At 34.9% G+C, this 20925-nt stretch overlaps 1 protein-coding gene across 3 annotated transcripts in view; it reads right to left on the bottom strand.

Moving 5' to 3' along the window:
• Positions 1–20922, bottom strand: part of LOC144956526 (uncharacterized) — a 22095-nt gene extending 1173 nt beyond the window's left edge. The window contains exons 1-14 of one of the 3 annotated variants that reach the window (XM_078887082.1): positions 20833–20922; positions 19751–19955; positions 17337–17565; positions 16258–16787; positions 15324–15425; positions 13683–13887; positions 12766–12876; positions 11313–11507; positions 10539–10613; positions 9650–9774; positions 7840–7924; positions 7148–7356; positions 977–1158; positions 79–142 (exon numbers count right to left, since the gene is read on the bottom strand). In XM_078887082.1, coding sequence (XP_078743208.1) covers positions 79–142; positions 977–1158; positions 7148–7356; positions 7840–7924; positions 9650–9774; positions 10539–10613; positions 11313–11507; positions 12766–12876; positions 13683–13887; positions 15324–15425; positions 16258–16787; positions 17337–17565; positions 19751–19951 — 2313 coding nt within the window. In that variant the 5' untranslated portion in view covers positions 19952–19955; positions 20833–20922. Of the gene's footprint in view, positions 1–78; positions 143–976; positions 1159–2779; positions 2883–7147; positions 7357–7839; positions 7925–9649; positions 9775–10538; positions 10614–11312; positions 11508–12765; positions 12877–13682; positions 13888–15323; positions 15426–16257; positions 16788–17336; positions 17566–19750; positions 19956–20639 lie in introns of those variants that run through there. The other 2 variants (XM_078887083.1, XM_078887084.1) reach the window with 2 other exon arrangements.
• Positions 20923–20925: the final 3 nt, after the last annotated feature.

Below are 20925 nucleotides of genomic sequence, written 5' to 3'. Positions count from 1 at the left end.
GTTGATGATGATGATGATGATGATGATGATGATGATGATAACTACGACGATGATTAAGATAATGACGCTCTCTCTTACCTCCAATTTCAAGTTGTGAAGGAAGACAATCTCCTCTCCTTGCAGAGCTGACAACTTTGTGTATCTGAAGATCAGACAATTACATTTTTAAAATAAACTGTTATTCTTTACTACAATTAGAATAGACTATGTGGTCTTGTGGTATGACACTCGCTTTCAGATCAGAAGGTCCTGGGTTCGAACCTGACTCGGCGCATAGTTGAGTCCTTGGAGAAGGTTCTTTACTCACATTCTCTCACCATACTCAGGTGTATAATGAGTACCTGGCCATTAACATCGTTGTCTCTATCCGATAAAAAAATGGTCATATCGCCAAACAAGAGTCATGTCCCGTTCTACAGGTCAAAGGTTGCTGTTGGCTTGGGACCCCTTGTAAAGCACTTTTAGTGGATATTGAGCTATATTAAAGCCCAATAAAATTAGATAGAACAATTTTAAATGACATTATTTCAATATTGTAGTTCTTCTATTTTGTAAAGGCGAGGACAAGAGACGCATGCACACAACCAACATGACGTTCTCTCTCTAATAACTTTTTCGCCGGTGACGTCACAGACTATGGGTGACGTCCAATCAAGGGACGCTACTCTTCCGCTAATCTCATTCCCTATACCTTCTTGTGGGGCCAGGGACCCATGTAAAGCGCTTTGAGCACGTTTGGTGGATATTGATTGCCCTATATGAGTTTCGTTGTTTTGTTTTTGTTTTTTCAAGGTTTTATTGTTCTATAAATTTTTTCTTTATCTTTCTTTATTTTATTATTATATATTCATTTTTATTTTTTTTTTTGCACAAAACTGTTATTGTTTTTAAGAGGTTGTGGATGATATATATATGATATATTTATCTATGACATGATATTTCTTTTTTCGACCTAATTCTATTTATTACTCCTTACTCTTTTATTCCATGCTTTTCCAGCCATTTGTTCTTATCGTCTGTTGTCCATTTTTTAATGGCATTGAGGTCGAAGGTCAAGGCAGGGTCATCAGACGGCTTGGGCCTTCCAGGGGATTTCCCTACTGGAGGTAAAACTGCTGGAACTGTAAAACTCTGATCTTTCACAGTGGCTACAGTTGGCTAAAACAAAATGGAGGAAAATAATACTGTAACTGTAAAACTCTGATCTTTCACGGTGGCTACAGTTGGCTAAAACAAAATGGAGGAAAATAATACTGTAACTGTAAAACTCTGATCTTTCACGGTGGCTACAGTTGGCTAAAACAAAATGGAGGAAAATAATACTGTAACTGTAAAACTCTGATCTTTCACAGTGGCTACAGTTGGCTAAAACAAAATGGAGGAAAATAATACTGTAACTGTAAAACTCTGATCTTTCACAGTGGCTACAGTTGGCTAAAACAAAATGGAGGAAAATAATACTGTAACTGTAAAACTCTGATCTTTCACAGTGGCTACAGTTGGCTAAAACAAAATGGAGGAAAATAATACTGTAACTGTAAAACTCTGATCTTTCACGGTGGCTACAGTTGGGTAAAACAAAATGGAGGAAAATAATACTGTAACTGTAAAACTCTGATCTTTCACGGTGGCTACAGTTGGCTAAAACAAAATGGAGGAAAATAATACTGTAACTGTAAAACTCTGATCTTTCACGGTGGCTACAGTTGGCTAAAACAAAATGGAGGAAAATAATACTGTAACTGTAAAACTCTGATCTTTCACGGTGGCTACAGTTGGCTAAAACAAAATGGAGGAAAATAATACTGTAACTGTAAAACTCTGATCTTTCACGGTGGCTACAGTTGGCTAAAACAAAATGGAGGAAAATAATACTGTAACTGTAAAACTCTGATCTTTCACGGTGGCTACAGTTGGCTAAAACAAAATGGAGGAAAATAATACTGTAACTGTAAAACTCTGATCTTTCACAGTGGCTACAGTTGGCTAAAACAAAATGGAGGAAAATAATACTGTAACTGTAAAACTCTGATCTTTCACGGTGGCTACAGTTGGCTAAAACAAAATGGAGGAAAATAATACTGTAACTGTAAAACTCTGATCTTTCACGGTGGCTACAGTTGGCTAAAACAAAATGGAGGAAAATAATACTGGAACTGTAAAACTCTGATCTTTCACGGTGGCTACAGTTGGCTAAAACAAAATGGAGGAAAATAATACTGTAACTGTAAAACTCTGATCTTTCACGGTGGCTACAGTTGGCTAAAACAAAATGGAGGAAAATAATACTGTAACTGTAAAACTCTGATCTTTCACGGTGGCTACAGTTGGCTAAAACAAAATGGAGGAAAATAATACTGTAACTGTAAAACTCTGATCTTTCACGGTGGCTACAGTTGGCTAAAACAAAATGGAGGAAAATAATACTGTAACTGTAAAACTCTGATCTTTCACGGTGGCTACAGTTGGCTAAAACAAAATGGAGGAAAATAATACTGTAACTGTAAAACTCTGATCTTTCACTGTGGCTACAGTTGGCTAAACCAAAATGGAGGAAAATAATACTGTAACTGTAAAACTCTGATCTTTCACGGTGGCTACAGTTGGCTAAAACAAAATGGAGGAAAATAATACTGTAACTGTAAAACTCTGATCTTTCACGGTGGCTACAGTTGGCTAAAACAAAATGGAGAAAATAATACTGTAACTGTAAGACTCTGATCTTTCACGGTGGCTACAGTTGGCTAAAACAAAATGGAGGAAAATAATACTGTAACTGTAAAACTCTGATCTTTCACGGTGGCTACAGTTGGCTAAAACAAAATGGAGGAAAATAATACTGGAACTGTAAAACTCTGATCTTTCACAGTGGCTACAGTTGGCTAAAACAAAATGGAGGAAAATAATACTGTAACTGTAAAACTCTGATCTTTCACGGTGGCTACAGTTGGCTAAAACAAAATGGAGGAAAATAATACTGTAACTGTAAAACTCTGATCTTTCACGGTGGCTACAGTTGGCTAAAACAAAATGGAGGAAAATAATACTGTAACTGTAAAACTCTGATCTTTCACAGTGGCTACAGTTGGCTAAAACAAAATGGAGGAAAATAATACTGTAACTGTAAAACTCTGATCTTTCACGGTGGCTACAGTTGGCTAAAACAAAATGGAGGAAAATAATACTGTAACTGTAAAACTCTGATCTTTCACGGTGGCTACAGTTGGCTAAAACAAAATGGAGGAAAATAATACTGTAACTGTAAAACTCTGATCTTTCACGGTGGCTACAGTTGGCTAAAACAAAATGGAGGAAAATAATACTGTAACTGTAAAACTCTGATCTTTCACGGTGGCTACAGTTGGCTAAAACAAAATGGAGGAAAATAATACTGTAACTGTAAAACTCTGATCTTTCACGGTGGCTACAGTTGGCTAAAACAAAATGGAGGAAAATAATACTGTAACTGTAAAACTCTGATCTTTCACAGTGGCTACAGTTGGCTAAAACAAAATGGAGGAAATAATACTGTAACTGTAAAACTCTGATCTTTCACGGTGGCTACAGTGGCTAAAACAAAATGGAGGAAAAAATACTGTAACTGTAAAACTGATCTTTCACGGTGGCTACAGTTGGCTAAAAAAAAATGGAGGAAAATAATACTGTAACTGTAAAACTCTGATCTTTCACGGTGGCTACAGTTGGCTAAAACAAAATGGAGGAAAATAATACTGTAACTGTAAAACTCTGATCTTTCACGGTGGCTACAGTTGGCTAAAACAAAATGGAGGAAAATAATACTGTAACTGTAAAACTCTGATCTTTCACGGTGGCTACAGTTGGCTAAAACAAAATGGAGGAAAATAATACTGTAACTGTAAAACTCTGATCTTTCACGGTGGCTACAGTTGGCTAAAACAAAATGGAGGAAAATAATACTGTAACTGTAAAACTCTGATCTTTCACGGTGGCTACAGTTGGCTAAAACAAAATGGAGGAAAATAATACTGAACTGTAAAACTCTGATCTTTCACGGTGGCTACAGTTGGCTAAAACAAAATGGAGGAAAATAATACTGTAACTGTAAAACTCTGATCTTTCACAGTGGCTACAGTTGGCTAAAACAAAATGGAGGAAAATAATACTGTAACTGTAAAACTCTGATCTTTCACGGTGGCTACAGTTGGCTAAAACAAAATGGAGGAAAATAATACTGGAACTGTAAAACTCTGATCTTTCACAGTCGCTACAGTTGGCTAAAACAAAATGGAGGAAAATAATACTGTAACTGTAAAACTCTGATCTTTCACGGTGGCTACAGTTGGCTAAAACAAAATGGAGGAAAATAATACTGTAACTGTAAAACTCTGATCTTTCACGGTGGCTACAGTTGGCTAAAACAAAATGGAGGAAAATAATACTGTAACTGTAAAACTCTGATCTTTCACAGTGGCTACAGTTGGCTAAAACAAAATGGAGGAAAATAATACTGTAACTGTAAAACTCTGATCTTTCACAGTGGCTACAGTTGGCTAAAACAAAATGGAGGAAAATAATACTGTAACTGTAAAACTCTGATCTTTCACAGTGGCTACAGTTGGCTAAAACAAAATGGAGGAAAATAATACTGTAACTGTAAAACTCTGATCTTTCACGGTGGCTACAGTTGGCTAAAACAAAATGGAGGAAAATAATACTGTAACTGTAAAACTCTGATCTTTCACAGTGGCTACAGTTGGCTAAAACAAAATGGAGGAAAATAATACTGTAACTGTAAAACTCTGATCTTTCACGGTGGCTACAGTTGGCTAAAACAAAATGGAGGAAAATAATACTGTAACTGTAAAACTCTGATCTTTCACGGTGGCTACAGTTGGCTAAAACAAAATGGAGGAAAATAATACTGTAACTGTAAAACTCTGATCTTTCACAGTGGCTACAGTTGGCTAAAACAAAATGGAGGAAAATAATACTGTAACTGTAAAACTCTGATCTTTCACGGTGGCTACAGTTGGCTAAAACAAATGGAGGAAAATAATACTGTAACTGTAAAACTCTGATCTTTCACGGTGGCTACAGTTGGCTAAAACAAAATGGAGGAAAATATACTGTAACTGTAAAACTCTGATCTTTCACAGTGGCTACAGTTGGCTAAAACAAAATGGAGGAAAATAATACTGTAACTGTAAAACTCTGATCTTTCACGGTGGCTACAGTTGGCTAAAACAAAATGGAGGAAAATAATACTGTAACTGTAAAACTCTGATCTTTCACGGTGGCTACAGTTGGCTAAAACAAAATGGAGGAAAATAATACTGTAACTGTAAAACTCTGATCTTTCACGGTGGCTACAGTTGGCTAAAACAAAATGGAGGAAAATAATACTGGAACTGTAAAACTCTGATCTTTCACGGTGGCTACAGTTGGCTAAAACAAAATGGAGGAAAATAATACTGAAACTGTAAAACTCTGATCTTTCACGGTGGCTACAGTTGGCTAAAACAAAATGGAGGAAAATAATACTGTAACTGTAAAACTCTGATCTTTCACGGTGGCTACAGTTGGCTAAAACAAAATGGAGGAAAATAATACTGTAACTGTAAAACTCTGATCTTTCACAGTGGCTACAGTTGGCTAAAACAAAATGGAGGAAAATAATACTGTAACTGTAAAACTCTGATCTTTCACGGTGGCTACAGTTGGCTAAAACAAAATGGAGGAAAATAATACTGTAACTGTAAAACTCTGATCTTTCACGGTGGCTACAGTTGGCTAAAACAAAATGGAGGAAAATAAATACTGAACTGTAAAACTCTGATCTTTCACAGTGGCTACAGTTGGCTAAAACAAAATGGAGGAAAATAATACTGGAACTGTAAAACTCTGATCTTTCACGGTGGCTACAGTTGGCTAAAACAAAATGGAGGAAAATAATACTGTAACTGTAAAACTCTGATCTTTCACAGTGGCTACAGTTGGCTAAAACAAAATGGAGGAAAATAATACTGGAACTGTAAAACTCTGATCTTTCACGTGGCTACAGTTGGCTAAAACAAAATGGAGGAAAATAATACTGTAACTGTAAAACTCTGATCTTTCACGTGGCTACAGTTGGCTAAAACAAAATGGAGGAAAATAATACTGTAACTGTAAAACTCTGATCTTTCACAGTGGCTACAGTTGGCTAAAACAAAATGGAGGAAAATAATACTGTAACTGTAAAACTCTGATCTTTCACAGTGGCTACAGTTGGCTAAAACAAAATGGAGGAAAATAATACTGTAACTGTAAAAATCTGATCTTTCACAGTGGCTACAGTTGGCTAAAACAAAATGGAGGAAAATAATACTGTAACTAATACCGTTATCAGTTAGAATTGTAATGTAATGGTTGTTTGTTTTTAAGGGTTTTACAGCACTTGCAACACATTTAGGTCACATCAGCATCAGTAAAAATGAAGAAAATGGGATTGTCGAAAAATTCTAGAATTATAATTTAAGCACCCAAGAAAAGGAAGACAAAGGGGAATTGGTTCAAATAAGAAACAGATATAGATTCCAAGAGAACTCCATCAGTGTAATTATTTTGAGATCACCTAAAAGTCTCATCCAGACACACGCGCAGGTCTCCCGTAAGACGAATGCACTCAAATGTTTACAAATCATGATATTAAAAACAAACATATATGAGAATATAATAGAGAGATGATTTACAAACAAAAAAAAATACCATCTCCCAAAACTATAACTATACATATGACTGTGTCCCTCCCAGCCAAGGATTCCCGTGAGGGCCAGGACAAAAGCAGGTAATCTCACTCTAAGACAAAGACAGAAAGCAACTCGGAAAACAGATAAAGGGGGATAGAAGACACAGCAACTGAGCTCCCGCCCACCTTGAAAGGTAATGTAATATAAAGTAATAAATTAATTTATAAGCGCGCAGAATCCATAAAGTGCTCTATGGCCATACACACAAAGACAAAAAGTAACACAAAATGCACATACTAGTACTACTCAAAAGGCCTGCCTGAACAGGAATGTTTTCAAAAGTTTCCTAAAATTACCAGCTCTGCACAGTCTTTGATTTCTTTATCTAATTTTCTCAATACTCTTGGGATCCCGACATAGAACGATTTCTGACTCACCACTTCAGCCACAATGACATCTGACACGTCCTTGACCTCTAGAACAGCCTTGAGTAATCCTTCCATCCGAGACTCAAACGAGTACTTTCCGCTAAAATCGTAGTAGAGCTTTGAGCCCAGTATGAAGCCCAGCCACCCATCGGGCTTGTAGTCTCGCTGCATGATCAACGGAATGATCTTTTTACGTAACTGGAAAGCATATTCGGCCTCTGGAAGGTGGTAGGAAGGGGTCAAAGGTTAAAAACAAAAACCAAAAAAGAAACGAAAATAAAATCAAAGCATTGTGACATGAAACATTATCATTATTCTACTAAAAGGAAACTTTGCTATACAACTTTCGGTCAACCTAACTTATTTCTAACATACAAACCAACAAAAATTTGACATCTCTAATGTTAAAAGTCGTATTTTCTGAAGGGTTTTTAACCACTATCAAACCTTGGAACAATATCTGTCGATTTGAATCAACTGTCTAAGAATAAATAATTCCAACCTCATACAAAAACAAAAACAAAACAAAAAAACAAAAAAGAAAAAATATATCAATACTGTAATAAAGTATAGTAGTTTTTTAATTTGTTTTTTGTTTTTTTTTTAGGGTTTTGGGGGGATTTTTTTTTTTTTTTTTTTTTTTTTTAAATATGGGTTTTTCCAAATGACGGCAGACTACATGTATCCCAGCATTGTCCTACCTGCCCTGGTGTTGGGACTATCTTTGTATTTCTGTGACATGGCAATGATGACAGCAGCGGAGTCTTCAACGGCTTGTGCCATAGCCTGGGATTGAATACACAAACACACACACAAAGACAACAAACGCATTTATTTACCCATCATTATAAAGCATAACTAAATCGATTCTAGAAAAAGGATCTTGAAATGTCATCTTGAAATATGTAAAAAAATAATTAACTAATTTTATTATTTTTAAATTAAGCTTTTAAATAATACAATATCCTCTAAACGTGCTCATGGCACTTTACAGGGGGTCCCAGGCCTACAGCAACACTTTACATGTAGAACGAGACATGACACCTGTTAGGCAATATTATAATTTGTTTTTCAGACAAAGACAGATACTCATTCTACACCCGGGTATGGGGAGAGAATGTACAGAAAGAGCCTTTTCCGAAGACTCATCTATGCACCACTCGGGACTCAAACCACAGACCTTCCTATCTGAAACTGAGTGTCATACCACGAGACCATATAGCCGTACAAATGTAATATTCAGCCATCATTTCAAAATCCATTTCTTCTTGCTGGCAGCCATGCAAACTATTTCTCTGTCATCTGTCTAGATTTTAAACGATGCATTCAAATTTTTATTCTCTTTTTTGTTATTAGCTGAAGAAGGATTTTGAGCCCGAAACATTCCATGTTTGTCCTTTTGTTGTTTTGTTTTTTCGAAACATTGAACTCTTGTGTCATCTCCCATCCTTCCTGGCCCGGTTCCAGTCAGTTGCATTCTTCAGTTGTCAGCCCAGTCCGGAAGGACTGAACTTCAACAGAGGATTTTTAAAATAAAATTTTAAGTAATAAAATTCCCTTTTTTCATCCCATAGGGGAAATTTGTCTCTAGGGTCTATTCCAAGGGAAAACTGCAATAACCCAGGAATAAGCCGCAGTGCAGCACCGCAAATTGAACTAGGGTGAGGTGACTTGCTCAAGGCCACAGAGCGTAGCAGTGGGTGATCGAACTCTGTACCTTGCGGGTATGAAGTAAAGACCGTACTGCTGAGCTACGCTGTTCCCCAAAGAACATAACATTGAACAATATTAACAGTATAAGAAGAACATAACATTGAAATTTCATTTTTCTTAACAATTCTTAGATGAAGAAAAATAGGGTGGAAAAGTCGTGACGTAAAACCTACTTTTACGGTTTTACGGTTCCAAAATCCTTGGAAGTGTATATGTAACCAGCTCTTCGGAGGACAAATAATGAATAGAGTACATATTGAATCATAAGCTGGCATAACTATATTAGTAACAGAGTCATAGGCAGATTATCAGGGTTATGGACGTGAAAGATCGAGGATGGATGTTCTTTATTGACGACCAGCATTTATTTAGACTAGAAAATAAGATGCCATCACTCTGACACCTGAAAGTCAACGACAACAAAGTATGCATACAGTCCTCCAGAAGAGTGGTTTTACACTTCCAATGAGATTGGAACCTGTTTGTTGTTTTTTTTACTTCACACATTTGTTCCCTATTGCACCTCTTCTTCTTCTTCTTCAAGTACCAAGTCTGTGCCAGACATCGGTGATCATGGTACGCCATCAGAGAGATGAATGGCATACCATGATCACCGATGTCTGGCACAGACTTGGTACTTGAAGAAGAAGAAGAAGAAGAAGAAGAAGAAGAAGAAGAAGAAGTGCAATAGGGAACAAATGTGTGAAGTAAAAAAACAAAAAACTATTGCACTATTCGTCTTAAAAAGAAAATCAAAAATGTCTGTTCCAAGGTCAAAGACACCAATTACATCTATACCTGTAAGGTAGATCCACCCATGTAGTCAATATCCAACCAAACTGGGACATTGTGTGCCCGTAACTCCTGGACAATTCTCTTGATGAGTTCTTGGTTTCCCCACTGATAACTGACCATAACGTGACCTGGAAGGATGGACAACGTAAAATGCTCACAGGTGACAACTGCCTATTTCTAATAGTCCTTCAGAGCCATAAGGCCCATGGTATCATATACGGCTTTGATTTGTTTCTAGGAATTCGTTGACTGAATTTTATAGCTCTTTGTTGGATGGATTCTATGTGGTCTAGTAGTATGACACATCCTTTTGGATCGGAAGGTCCAGGGTTCGAGGCTCACTCTGCGCATAGTTGAGTCCTTGGAAAAGACTCTTTACTGACATTCTCTCATCGTACTCAGGTGTAAAATGAGTACCTGGCTGTTAACAGCATTGTCTTTGTCCGAAAAAATGTAATGTCGCTTAACAGGCATCATGTCCTGTCCTACATGTTAAATGTTGCTGTTGACAAGGGAACCTTGTAAAGCGCTTTGAGCACATTTAGTTATATTACACTATATAAAAGCTCACTTTTTTCAATTTTTTTTCCTTAATTAAGGAGGAGTGACAGGATCCCATACCAGACTGCTATTATTATACTCGAGTGTTGGTCTAACATAAGCTTTTTTAAGTAAATAATATAACGGCCTAAGTTTTATATGTTCACATTTGCATCGTTTTTTCCCTTTTTTTTTGGTTTTTTTTTTTTTTTTTGTCGACTAGATTTTTAAAATACTGATATTACAGTGCTTTTGACACTTATAAGTCAGATAAAATGAGAAGCCAAGTAGTACAATTGTAACAATAGATTCTTAAACATTCAAAATCTTATATTAAAGAAAACGTGTTTACCTTTAAACTGGTGTAAACTGGACTTGGAGGCGCTTTGCAGTCTTGGCTTTGTCACCATGCTGTTGACTGCCTCACCTAGGATGAGTCAAGTATAATTATATATGGTTATATTGATGTATAAGATATATATCATGTATAGGATGCTAATAAGAAATAACAAAACATAAATACATTACTGAAAATCCCGTCTGTCTCTATTTATGTTTTTATTGTTCTTGGTTGTGGCTGAAGAAGGGTTTTGAGTCTAAAACATTACGTGTTTGGGGATTTTTTTTCTTTTTCGAAGCTGATAGACGTCTATATTCCATTTTGTTTTAATTAATTTTATGTATGAGAAATTAAAAGAAAATATCTGATGGGTCAAAAAAAACAACAAAAAAAACAAAAAAAAAAAAACAAAGCTATCAACATAAAACTGCAACTGTGTGGTCTTGTGGGATGACACTCACCTTCAAATCAGAAGGTCAAGGGTTCGAGTCATGCTCTGAGATGTGCATTATTGAGTCTCTGGAAAAGGCTCTTTACTCACATTCTCTCACTATACCCAGGTGTAACCTGGCTGTTAACAACATTTTCTCTGTTCAAAACTTTCTTTAAAATGTAATATCACTTAACAGGCTGTATGTCCCGTCCTTCTACATGTCAAGAGTTGGTGTTGGCTAAGGACTTCTTGTAAAGCGTTTGGAGCACGTTTAATGGATATTGCTCTAAATAAATGCTCCAAGTTTTTGTTTTGTTTTGTTTTTTGTTTTTGTTTGTTCTTGTTTTACTTACCAACTTTGACAGGACTATCAGGGGAATTGATCTGGTCCCGTAGAGACCAGAGTACTCCATGACACGCGTGTCGTAAGGTCCCATCACCGGAACTCGTGAATTTCTCCTCTAGAAAATGAACCAGCCCTTGCTCCTGAACCATTTTCATCTTGTTCTCCGGTTTGAAGGACAAAACCCATAGACAGTTGATTGCCTCTGTGTACCAAAACAAAATGGTTGATATAAATGTTAACATTAAAACATTGTTGCTTCAATAAAATAATCGTTTATAATATTATATACATTTGCAAACATATAGTCGAGTCTCAACAAAAGTGATTCATAGACTTTAACATAAACATTGTTGCCCCTGTACAAAAAAAAGATTCATAAACATTAATATAATTATTGTTGCCTTTGTACAAGAATGATTCATAAATATTAATATAAACATTGTTGCCCCCCCCCCCCACCCTCTGTACAAAAATGATTCATTTACTTTAGCATAAACATCATTACCACTGTACAATAATGATTCATAAACATTGGCATAAGCATTCTTGCCTTGCCTCTGTATATTCATGATTCATAAACATTAACGTAAACATTGTTGACTCATTAATATATAATATATAATGATATAATTAATGACATATTCGTATCATCATCATAGATGTACTTTCATTACACAAATTTCATAAATTTATATTTTTTGATGTTTTTGTTTTGTTCTTTTTTAAATCAAAACTCAAATAATATATTATTTCTTCCTGGATTTCACGATGAAAATCAAACGTCTCCATGAATGAATAAGATGTATTTGATTTGTTTATAATTGTTTGTTTGTGTGCTATTTTATTTTATAGTTTTTTATGTTTGTTTTAAAATGTAGATTTGTTTATTCATACATCAGACTGCCTCACAGTGGCAAAGCTCTTTTCCTTTCTTTAGGCTGGAAGATTTTTATTTCAAATTTTCATCGATTAAGATAAAGACAATACTCATCATGTCAAAAATTCTCTAAATTGAACTTTTTAAAAGATAAAAAATTCCAACAACAAATTGTATGGTCTTGGCACAGTTTTCATTTTGAAAATCTAAAAAATTAAAATCTGAATAATGTAAAATATGTAAAACAGTTGTTTCTTTTTATCTTATTCTTTCCTTCTTTTTTTTTTCAGATTTTGTGGGATTGGTTTTTTTTTTCTTTTTGTTTCTTTTTTGTGTTGGTTTTGTTGTGTTTTGTTTTTGTTTTTTTCTTGATTGTTTTTATAATCAATCTTTTTTTAAAGAAGGGGTAAAGGAAAGGCAAAACCTGGAAGCAAAATTTTCACCAGTATGTTTTCTCAACTCAAACTTCAAATTATCTTTATTTTCATTCTTTTGAATGGATCATTCAATGATAAACCTAGCGCCATTTTATGGCCTTTAACCAATAACATCTCTAGTAGATGATAATGCCTTCAACCCTCACCTTTAATCTCATCTTCAGTTCCGGAGTTGACAAGGGACACAAGCAAAGGGAGACAACCCTCATCAACCAGAATCTTTTTGTTGACGTCATTACGTGCCAGCTGCCGAATGGCTGAAAAGAGGAAAAACAAGGAGAGAGATGAGTTCTTAGTGTGACTCAGACCTATCACATTGGATCCTAATGCTATGAAGGGGAGGGGAAGGGCAGGGGAGAGGGGGGGGGGGGGGAAGGAGGTTGGTTCCTAAGCATAGAATGTCAAATCTAAACTATAAGAATATGGAAAAAACCATTATGGTCGTTATTGTTGTTATTACCTTTATCATTATCGTCATCGATGTCATCAACATCATCTTCGCTGTCATCATCATCATCCTCATCATCATCATCATCATCATCATCATCATCATCATCATCATCATCATCATCATCAATTCTTCACTCAATATTTATAGATATTTATGCATGCCACGTCTGTAAACAAATTTCCATTTTATTTGAATGAATAAAGTATATTATTATTATTATTATTATTATTATTATTATTATTATTATTATTATTATTATTATTATTATTATTATTATTATTATTATTATTATTATTATTATTATTATTACTATTATTATTATTATTATTATTATTATTATTATTATTATTATTATTATTATTATTATTATTATTATCATTGTTATTATATTATTATTATTATTATTATTATTATTATTATTATTATTATTATTATTATTATTATTATTATTATTATTATTATTATCATTATTACTAGTATTATTAATATCATCATTATTAACGTCATAATACTGTTGTTATTTCCTATTTCCTATTATCATTCGCCATCAATCCCTGAAAACATCGACTCAAAGACAGACAAATTCCTCAAGCAATTTCTGCCTGCACTAACCTTTAGTAAGCTCTTCAGCAGACCAGCCGAGATGTTTGTGGTTTTCAGCAGTTAGAGAGCTCTTCAAAACTTTGATCATAAACCTGAAAATGGAGATATGCGTCCGTAACAGCTCTGCCTCCTCTTCATTCACGATGTCTGCCAACGTTGCCACCGCGGAGAGCCTCAAAGTGGACACTGGAGAATCCAAGTAAGGGATACAGGCCTGGAATGGATGGTACGAGTTCGACGGTTTGAGAATTAGGAAAAATAATTAGTAAAAGTAATAATTTAGACATAGGGCTCCCTGCCGAATCTTACGAGTTTTTCATAATTTTACGAATTTTAGACAAATTTCAACGCCAATTACAAAAAGACAAAATTGTACGGAAAATTACGAATTTTTTAATTCCCAAATACTTAAATAATGATAATAATTATAACAACAACAAACAACAACAATAATAATATTAATAATAATAATAATAATAATAATAATAATAATAATAATAATAATAATAATAATAATAAACTAATAATAATAATAATAATAATAATTTAATGGAGCTTTTATATGGCACAATATCCACTAAACATGCTCAGGGTGCTTTACAAGGGGTCCCAAGCCAACAGCAACACTTAACATGTAGGATGGGACATAACGCCTGTTAGGCAATATTTAAATTTTTTCATACCGAGACAACACTGTTAATGGCCAGGTACTCGTTTTACACCTGAATATGGTGAGAGAAAGTGAGTAAAGAGTCTTTTCCAAGGACTCAACTATGTGCCGAGCGAGGCTCGAACCCAGGACCTTCCAAACCACATGACCCCATAGCATTGGATTGGATGGCACGAGTTTGACGGTTTGAGGATTAGAAAAAAAAAAGATAAATAAATAAATATTTAGATGTAAATAATAGCATGAAATAAATCAGATAGAAAAGCATCAATCGTCTCACAACGATATTTATGTCGGGGTGAACAAAAAAAAGACAAATTCCCTTTATTCATCCTATAGGGGAAATTTGTCCTTCGGGTCTATTCCAAGGGAAGACTGGAACAATCCAGGCATCAGCCGCAGTGCAGCACCACAAAGTGAGCTAGGATGAGGTGAATTGCTCATTTTAACTCGGTACCTTTCGGGTAGGAAGCAAAGACCGTACTGCTGAGCCATGACGCCCCTAGGTGCTGGAAATTGAATCCATAGTCACAAGCATGATACTCGGGTTGATTTCTGTTTAGTTGACTGATGTAAGATGCTAATTTTTAAAATGTAAGTGCATAACAGTGACAGTGCCAGACAAAGCAAAAGAAAGAAAAGTGAACCCAATACATCGGCCAGCCTCAACTGGCTAAGGACCAAACCTCACACCTCCTGGTTACAAGTCAAACGTGTCACCCTCAAACCATACGGGTTACCAGATCAAATGCTAATCCGTTACAAAGTACTTTCCACCACCAGATCAACAGACCCAGCTACCCAATCACTGCTGCTTCAATAAAAAGAAAAAAAAAAAAGAAAAAAATCTCGACTGCACTCATGAACGATAGTGGTCCCATTTTCTTATGAACGAGTGCTCTATAAACTGAGCTATCAAGACACACCCCCCCCCCCCCCCCCACCCCTGGATGAAAAAAAGAATAAACGATCAAACAAACCTGTATGAATCCACATTCCCTCATCATCGGGACGTTTTCCTCCATGGCAGCGACATTGTGAGACACACCAAGACACCATTTCAAGCAGTTGTTTTGGTCAGCCTGGCAGTCGTAAATGAAATAAGACAAGAATACAATAAATGAAAATAAATCTTAAAATGAGAGAATGCCGCAGGGCATCATAGTTAAATGTCGTCACTTAAGCATTCCCACAGGCTGTTCAGAGCAGGGTTCAAACCCTGGACATTCCAGTCTGAAATAAATATCTGAGACCCGGAGTTGAGGAGAATGGAAATGGTTTCTTAGAGAGTGGAAAACATAAAATTTCATTGCTTGACTTTTGTGACAAGTCAAGATATCATAGTAACGCTGAGTCACTCAGCCATCATTGTATGTTGCATATTCTTATTCTTTTTGACTTTGAATTTTTAAAGTCTATTTTTGTGTTAGGTGGATATGATTATAATAATAACAGTAATTATAACCAAATAGATTTAGGTGGATATGATTATAATTATAACAGTAATTATAACAAAATAGATTTAGGTGGATATGATTATAATTATAACAGTAATTATAACAAAATAGATCTAGGTGGATATGATTATAATTATAACAGTAATTATAACAAAATAGATCTAGGTGGATATGATTATAATTATAACAGTAATTATAACCAAATAGATCTAGGTGGATCTGATTAAAATTATAACAGTAATTATAACCAAATAGATCTAGGTGGATATGATTATAATTATAACAGTAATTATAACAAAATAGATCTAGGTGGATATGATTATAATTATAACAGTAATTATAACCAAATAGATCTAGGTGGATATGATTATAATTATAACAGTAATTATAACAAAATAGATCTAGGTGGATATGATTATAATTATAACAGTAATTATAACCAAATAGATCTACTCACTGATAACGTTCCATTTAGATGAACTTCCCTCCATTCATTCAACAATTGCACAATGGCCGCAAACAACGACGAATGCCTGCCGATCTCAATTTTCACGTCGTCACTTGCATCGCTGAAGTTTAAAAGAGTCAACATGGAATTCTTCAAAGGCAACCAGAACAAAATGTTCATGTTGCCCTCTTCCTTTACAAACTGGCGTCTTTTAAGTCCATCTTCATATATTTCACAGATCTTGGTGATGGCGTTATGAGCCAACATGGCCCTTGCAACATTTTGACGATATTGATATATATACGGATATGGCACCTGGCCTATTCTGAAGTAAAAATATGACTTTGCAAATGTCAATAAAATACTTCGACCTTCTTTAGTATATGGTTCTCCTTCCTCTTCCAAATCTTTTATGGCTACGACAGAGAATTTTTCTAGGACATTGTTAACCTTGTCCAAGAATTCCTTGTTTTTAATTTCCCGTTCTTCGTCTGTGTAGACTTTGACAGGTGCAGGTGATGGTGTTTCTTCTGGTTTACCTATTTCAAAAATAAAATAAAAGAATAAAGTAGACATTTATATGCAAACACAAACACACACACACAGGCATGCACACACACACACAAACACAAGGTATAAAATAAAAACCACGTAATAAAAATGCTCAACCTTAGTATTAAAGCAATGGTAAATTTATATACAGTAATGAATATATATATATATATATATATATATATATATATATATATAATATATATATATATGATCATCACAAAACCGAACATGGCAACATTCAACAGAAGAAATGAACTAACATCTTCATGCAGACATAGAAACAAACACCTTTCATGTAATTACCAACCCCCATAACAATGAAGCCGGAAAATTACGATAAACACAACAATCTACTTTCACTTTCACTTCCTTATGAGAGAGAATGCTCATAATTATACTTGAAATATTATATATATATATAGATTTAGATATAGATCATATCATATATATCATATTGCCTGGTCAATAATGAGTGTCTTCCCTGTTCCTCGTGGTTTGCACAGCCTTTGTTGCAAAACAATAACAAAAACTACCTGCACTTTCTGGGGTTGCATTTCCTTCTTTCTTTTCTTCTGACGTAATGACAGCTTTGGGAACAGGTTCACGGTGGGCAGCGGTGTCAGCGTTAGTGTTACTCGTCACCAATTTAGCATCAGCACTACTGGTTTCTTTTTTAGGTGAAACTTTTTCTTCAGATTTTGAAGTGTCTGGTTTTTGAGCACTTGCATTTTCTGAGTAATTGTTGAAAGTTGTCTGCTTCAGCTGTTACAAAAAAAAAAGATATGTAAAAAAAAGAAAATCATCAAATAAAAAAAGCAGGGAAGAAAGAAATTGAAGAGAGAAATGGAAAGATTTTTTTATAAAGGGTTTTTTATATCAACTTTGAATAGAATAGTTTATAACTTCTTGACGCATGAAATGTTTTTAAATTTTAAAATCTGAACTTTCTGCTTAGATCTCCATGTGCCATATGACTGAAAGTGATATAAGGGAGCGTTCACATATTACGTCATCAAAAATTTGCCCTTTTTAGATCCCCCCCCCCCTCCCCCAAGTCATCACTTGTCATCATTGACCTGACCCCCCCCCCCCTCCCCCAACAGATGATGACGTCATCTAATTTAATAAAAAAACTAAAAGATAACTTTAATTTCACAATATTTATTATTCGTTTTTCACACCATAAACATTGATTATCAACGTTTGATAAAACACATTCAGACATTTTATTAATTTCAGAAACTGTTGATAATTTATGTTTTACGTACAATGGGGACATAAAATTTAAATTTGCAAAGATAAAATCTAACAAACATTATTTAAATTAGGATACTTGGTGCAGGTGCTATTTAAAAAAATTCAGAAAGTGTAATTTAAAATAGTATAGGAGGCAAATTATTTTATAGCATATTAGTCTTTTAGTGGAATGAATTTCTGTTTCAATTTCCAAACATAAAATTAATTGATTCAAAAATGTTTCTGCCTTGGACCTCTGGCAATGTACTATAAATAGTATCATCAATTTCATCTTCATCGTCATCATTTTCTCCCATTTGCTGTTCTTCTTGTATGCCGCATTTTCGTGAATGGTCTTTCATTGCTGTGATCGAGGAGTGATACAATGAACATTTAGGGCAAGTTCGCCTTTTGAGAAGTGATACCCCTTTCCCATCTTGTTTCTTGAGAGATGGGCAATACTCATCATAGCAATTTATCTTTAGCTGTTTTGAAAGGAACAAACTTTGAAATAGGCTTAATTTGCCTATGTTTTGATGACATCATCTTGGGTCTGACCCCCCCCCCTCCCCCATGTCAACACATGTCAACATTTGGTAGACCCCCCCCCCTTCCCCCCTAGCTGATGACGTAATATGTGAACGCTCCCTAATTCATACTTTAGGGACAAGCAAAATTGTTCATCGTCGATCATTCCGATAGCTCAGTTAGTCCGGCATTAGGTCTCAAAAAGCAAGAACAAACCATCACCTTTACTCTTTCTTCCTTCCCCTCCACCATCCGACTTTGGAACTCCCTACCAACCACTTGTAAACAAGACCTTTCGACTGACAACTTTAAAAAATTACTCCCCGCTTCCCTCTAAAACCCCTGTTACTGAAAAGACGACCATGCAATCTTCAGCCTGAAGCTTTGGCCTTATAAGAGAGAAGAAGAGAGAAGAAAAGAAAAGAAGAAGAAGAAGAAAGAAGAAGAAGAAGAAGAAGAAGAAGAAGAAGAAGAAGAAGAAAAGAAGAAGAAGAAGAAGAAGAAGAAGAAGAAAAGAAGAGAAGAAGAAGAAGAAGAAGAAGAAGAAGAAGAAGAAGAAGAAGAAGAAGAAGAAGAAGAAGAAGAAGAAGAAGAAGAAGAAGAAGAAGAAGAAGAAGAAGAGAGAAGAAGAAGAAAGAAGAAGAAGAAGAAGAAGAGAAGAAGAAGAAGAAGAAGAAGAAGAAGAAGAAGAAGAAGAGAAGAAGAAGAAGAAGAAGAAGAAGAAAGAAGAGAAGAAGAGAAGAAGAAGAAGAAAGAAGAAGAAGAAAGAAGAAGAAGAAGAAGAAGAAGAAGAAGAAGAAGAAGAAGAAGAAGAAGAAGAAGAAGAGAAGAAGAAGAAGAAGAAGAAGAAGAAGAAGAAGAAGAAGAAGAAGGAAGAAGAAGAAGAAGAAGAGAAGAAGAGAAGAAAGAAGAAGAAGAAGAAGAAAGAAGAAGAAGAAGAAGAAGAAAAAGAAGAAGAAGAAGAAGAAGAAGAAGAAGAAGAAGAAGAAGAGAAGAAGAAGAAGAAGAAGAGAAAGAGAAGAAGAAGAAGAAGAAGAAGAAGAAGAAGAAGAAGAAGAAAGAAGAGAAGAAGAGGAGGAGGAGGAGGAGGAGGAGGAGGAGGAGGAGGAGGAGGAGGAGGAGGAGGAGGAGGAGGAGGAAGAAAAACAATTTGCAAATATTATATTTATATCAAGTTGCCTACACTCATTCTGGTTGGTTTTTGCAAGAAATCCAATCCAATTTGTTTGTTTGGTGTATTCTTGTTGATTGATTGTTGAGAACCTTGATGGAAAGTCTGTTGATTCTGTTGGTTCATGCCCAGAGAAAGTCTCTGTAAAGCTTTCAAGGAGTTAACGCTTTTCATATCTCTTCTTTTGACGTCACCGCTAGCACCAGAGCCCATAGGCCTAAAGAAAAAGCATGAAGGGCAGTGAAAATGTGTAGAAAAATACTGATGATTAGGGGAAGATAATTTAAGAATTAAAGAACCAGCGTGGTAAATTTAGTTGTTTTTAATGAGGGATATAAATAAGGAATTTAGAATATAGATAAATATGCTTAAACTTAAAGTAAAGACGAATATAGGATGGTTCGGATTAATATAAAATCTAACTAGATATTATAAAAACGTATAGCTATTATATAGAAAAGAAATGCTGATTATTCCAAAATGTGTTGATCAATGAATATACAAAGATCAACAACGTCAACGACGTTTGTACAGATTATTGCTATTTTCAAGTTTTAATAGCAAGAAAAACAAAACAACAAAAGCAAAACATAATCACCTAATTTTGAGCAGTAAGTTATTTCAGTCTAGAACTTAGAAAATACACTTTTTTCTTTTCTTTTCTTTTCTTTTTTTTTTTTTATTTTTATTTTTTTTTTTTTTTTTTTTTTTTTTTTTTTGTTTTGTTTTGTTTTGTTTTTTGTGTTCAATTTATTGAACTACAGCGTGGGTTAATGAAGACAGAAATGTTACATGATCTAAAATGACAATGCTACTCTTACATCAGTGTACAGACATGATGCTGTAATTCAATCGGGAATACAATGGGGTTTATTTCTCAGTCCTAATATTAAAATTGTACCTGACATCATGATAGACGTTGGGCCTGGGCACACCATTCTTTAAATCTTTTCTTTAACAATGTATAAATTCTGTATAATATTTCACTCGACAGAAAAGTCTTCAATGGATAATTAATCTAGCTTAGAATTCGATCGGTCGATCCCGGCAGATCTGCAAGAAAAATAAATCGATCAAATCAATAAAAGAGATACCTGTTAATGAAATCCAATCAATGAATGGAAATGTTTACTGTGGGCAACCAACATAACTACTCGGGGTTTCTATTCCAAATTTCTAAAACTAAA

Source organism: Berghia stephanieae, chromosome 11, assembly GCF_034508935.2.
Source record: "Berghia stephanieae isolate SIO BIC M18660-M18661 chromosome 11, UCSD_Bste_1.3, whole genome shotgun sequence".
Taxonomy (NCBI): domain Eukaryota; kingdom Metazoa; phylum Mollusca; class Gastropoda; order Nudibranchia; family Aeolidiidae; genus Berghia; species Berghia stephanieae.
This window is presented reverse-complemented; position numbering and strand designations above follow the sequence as displayed.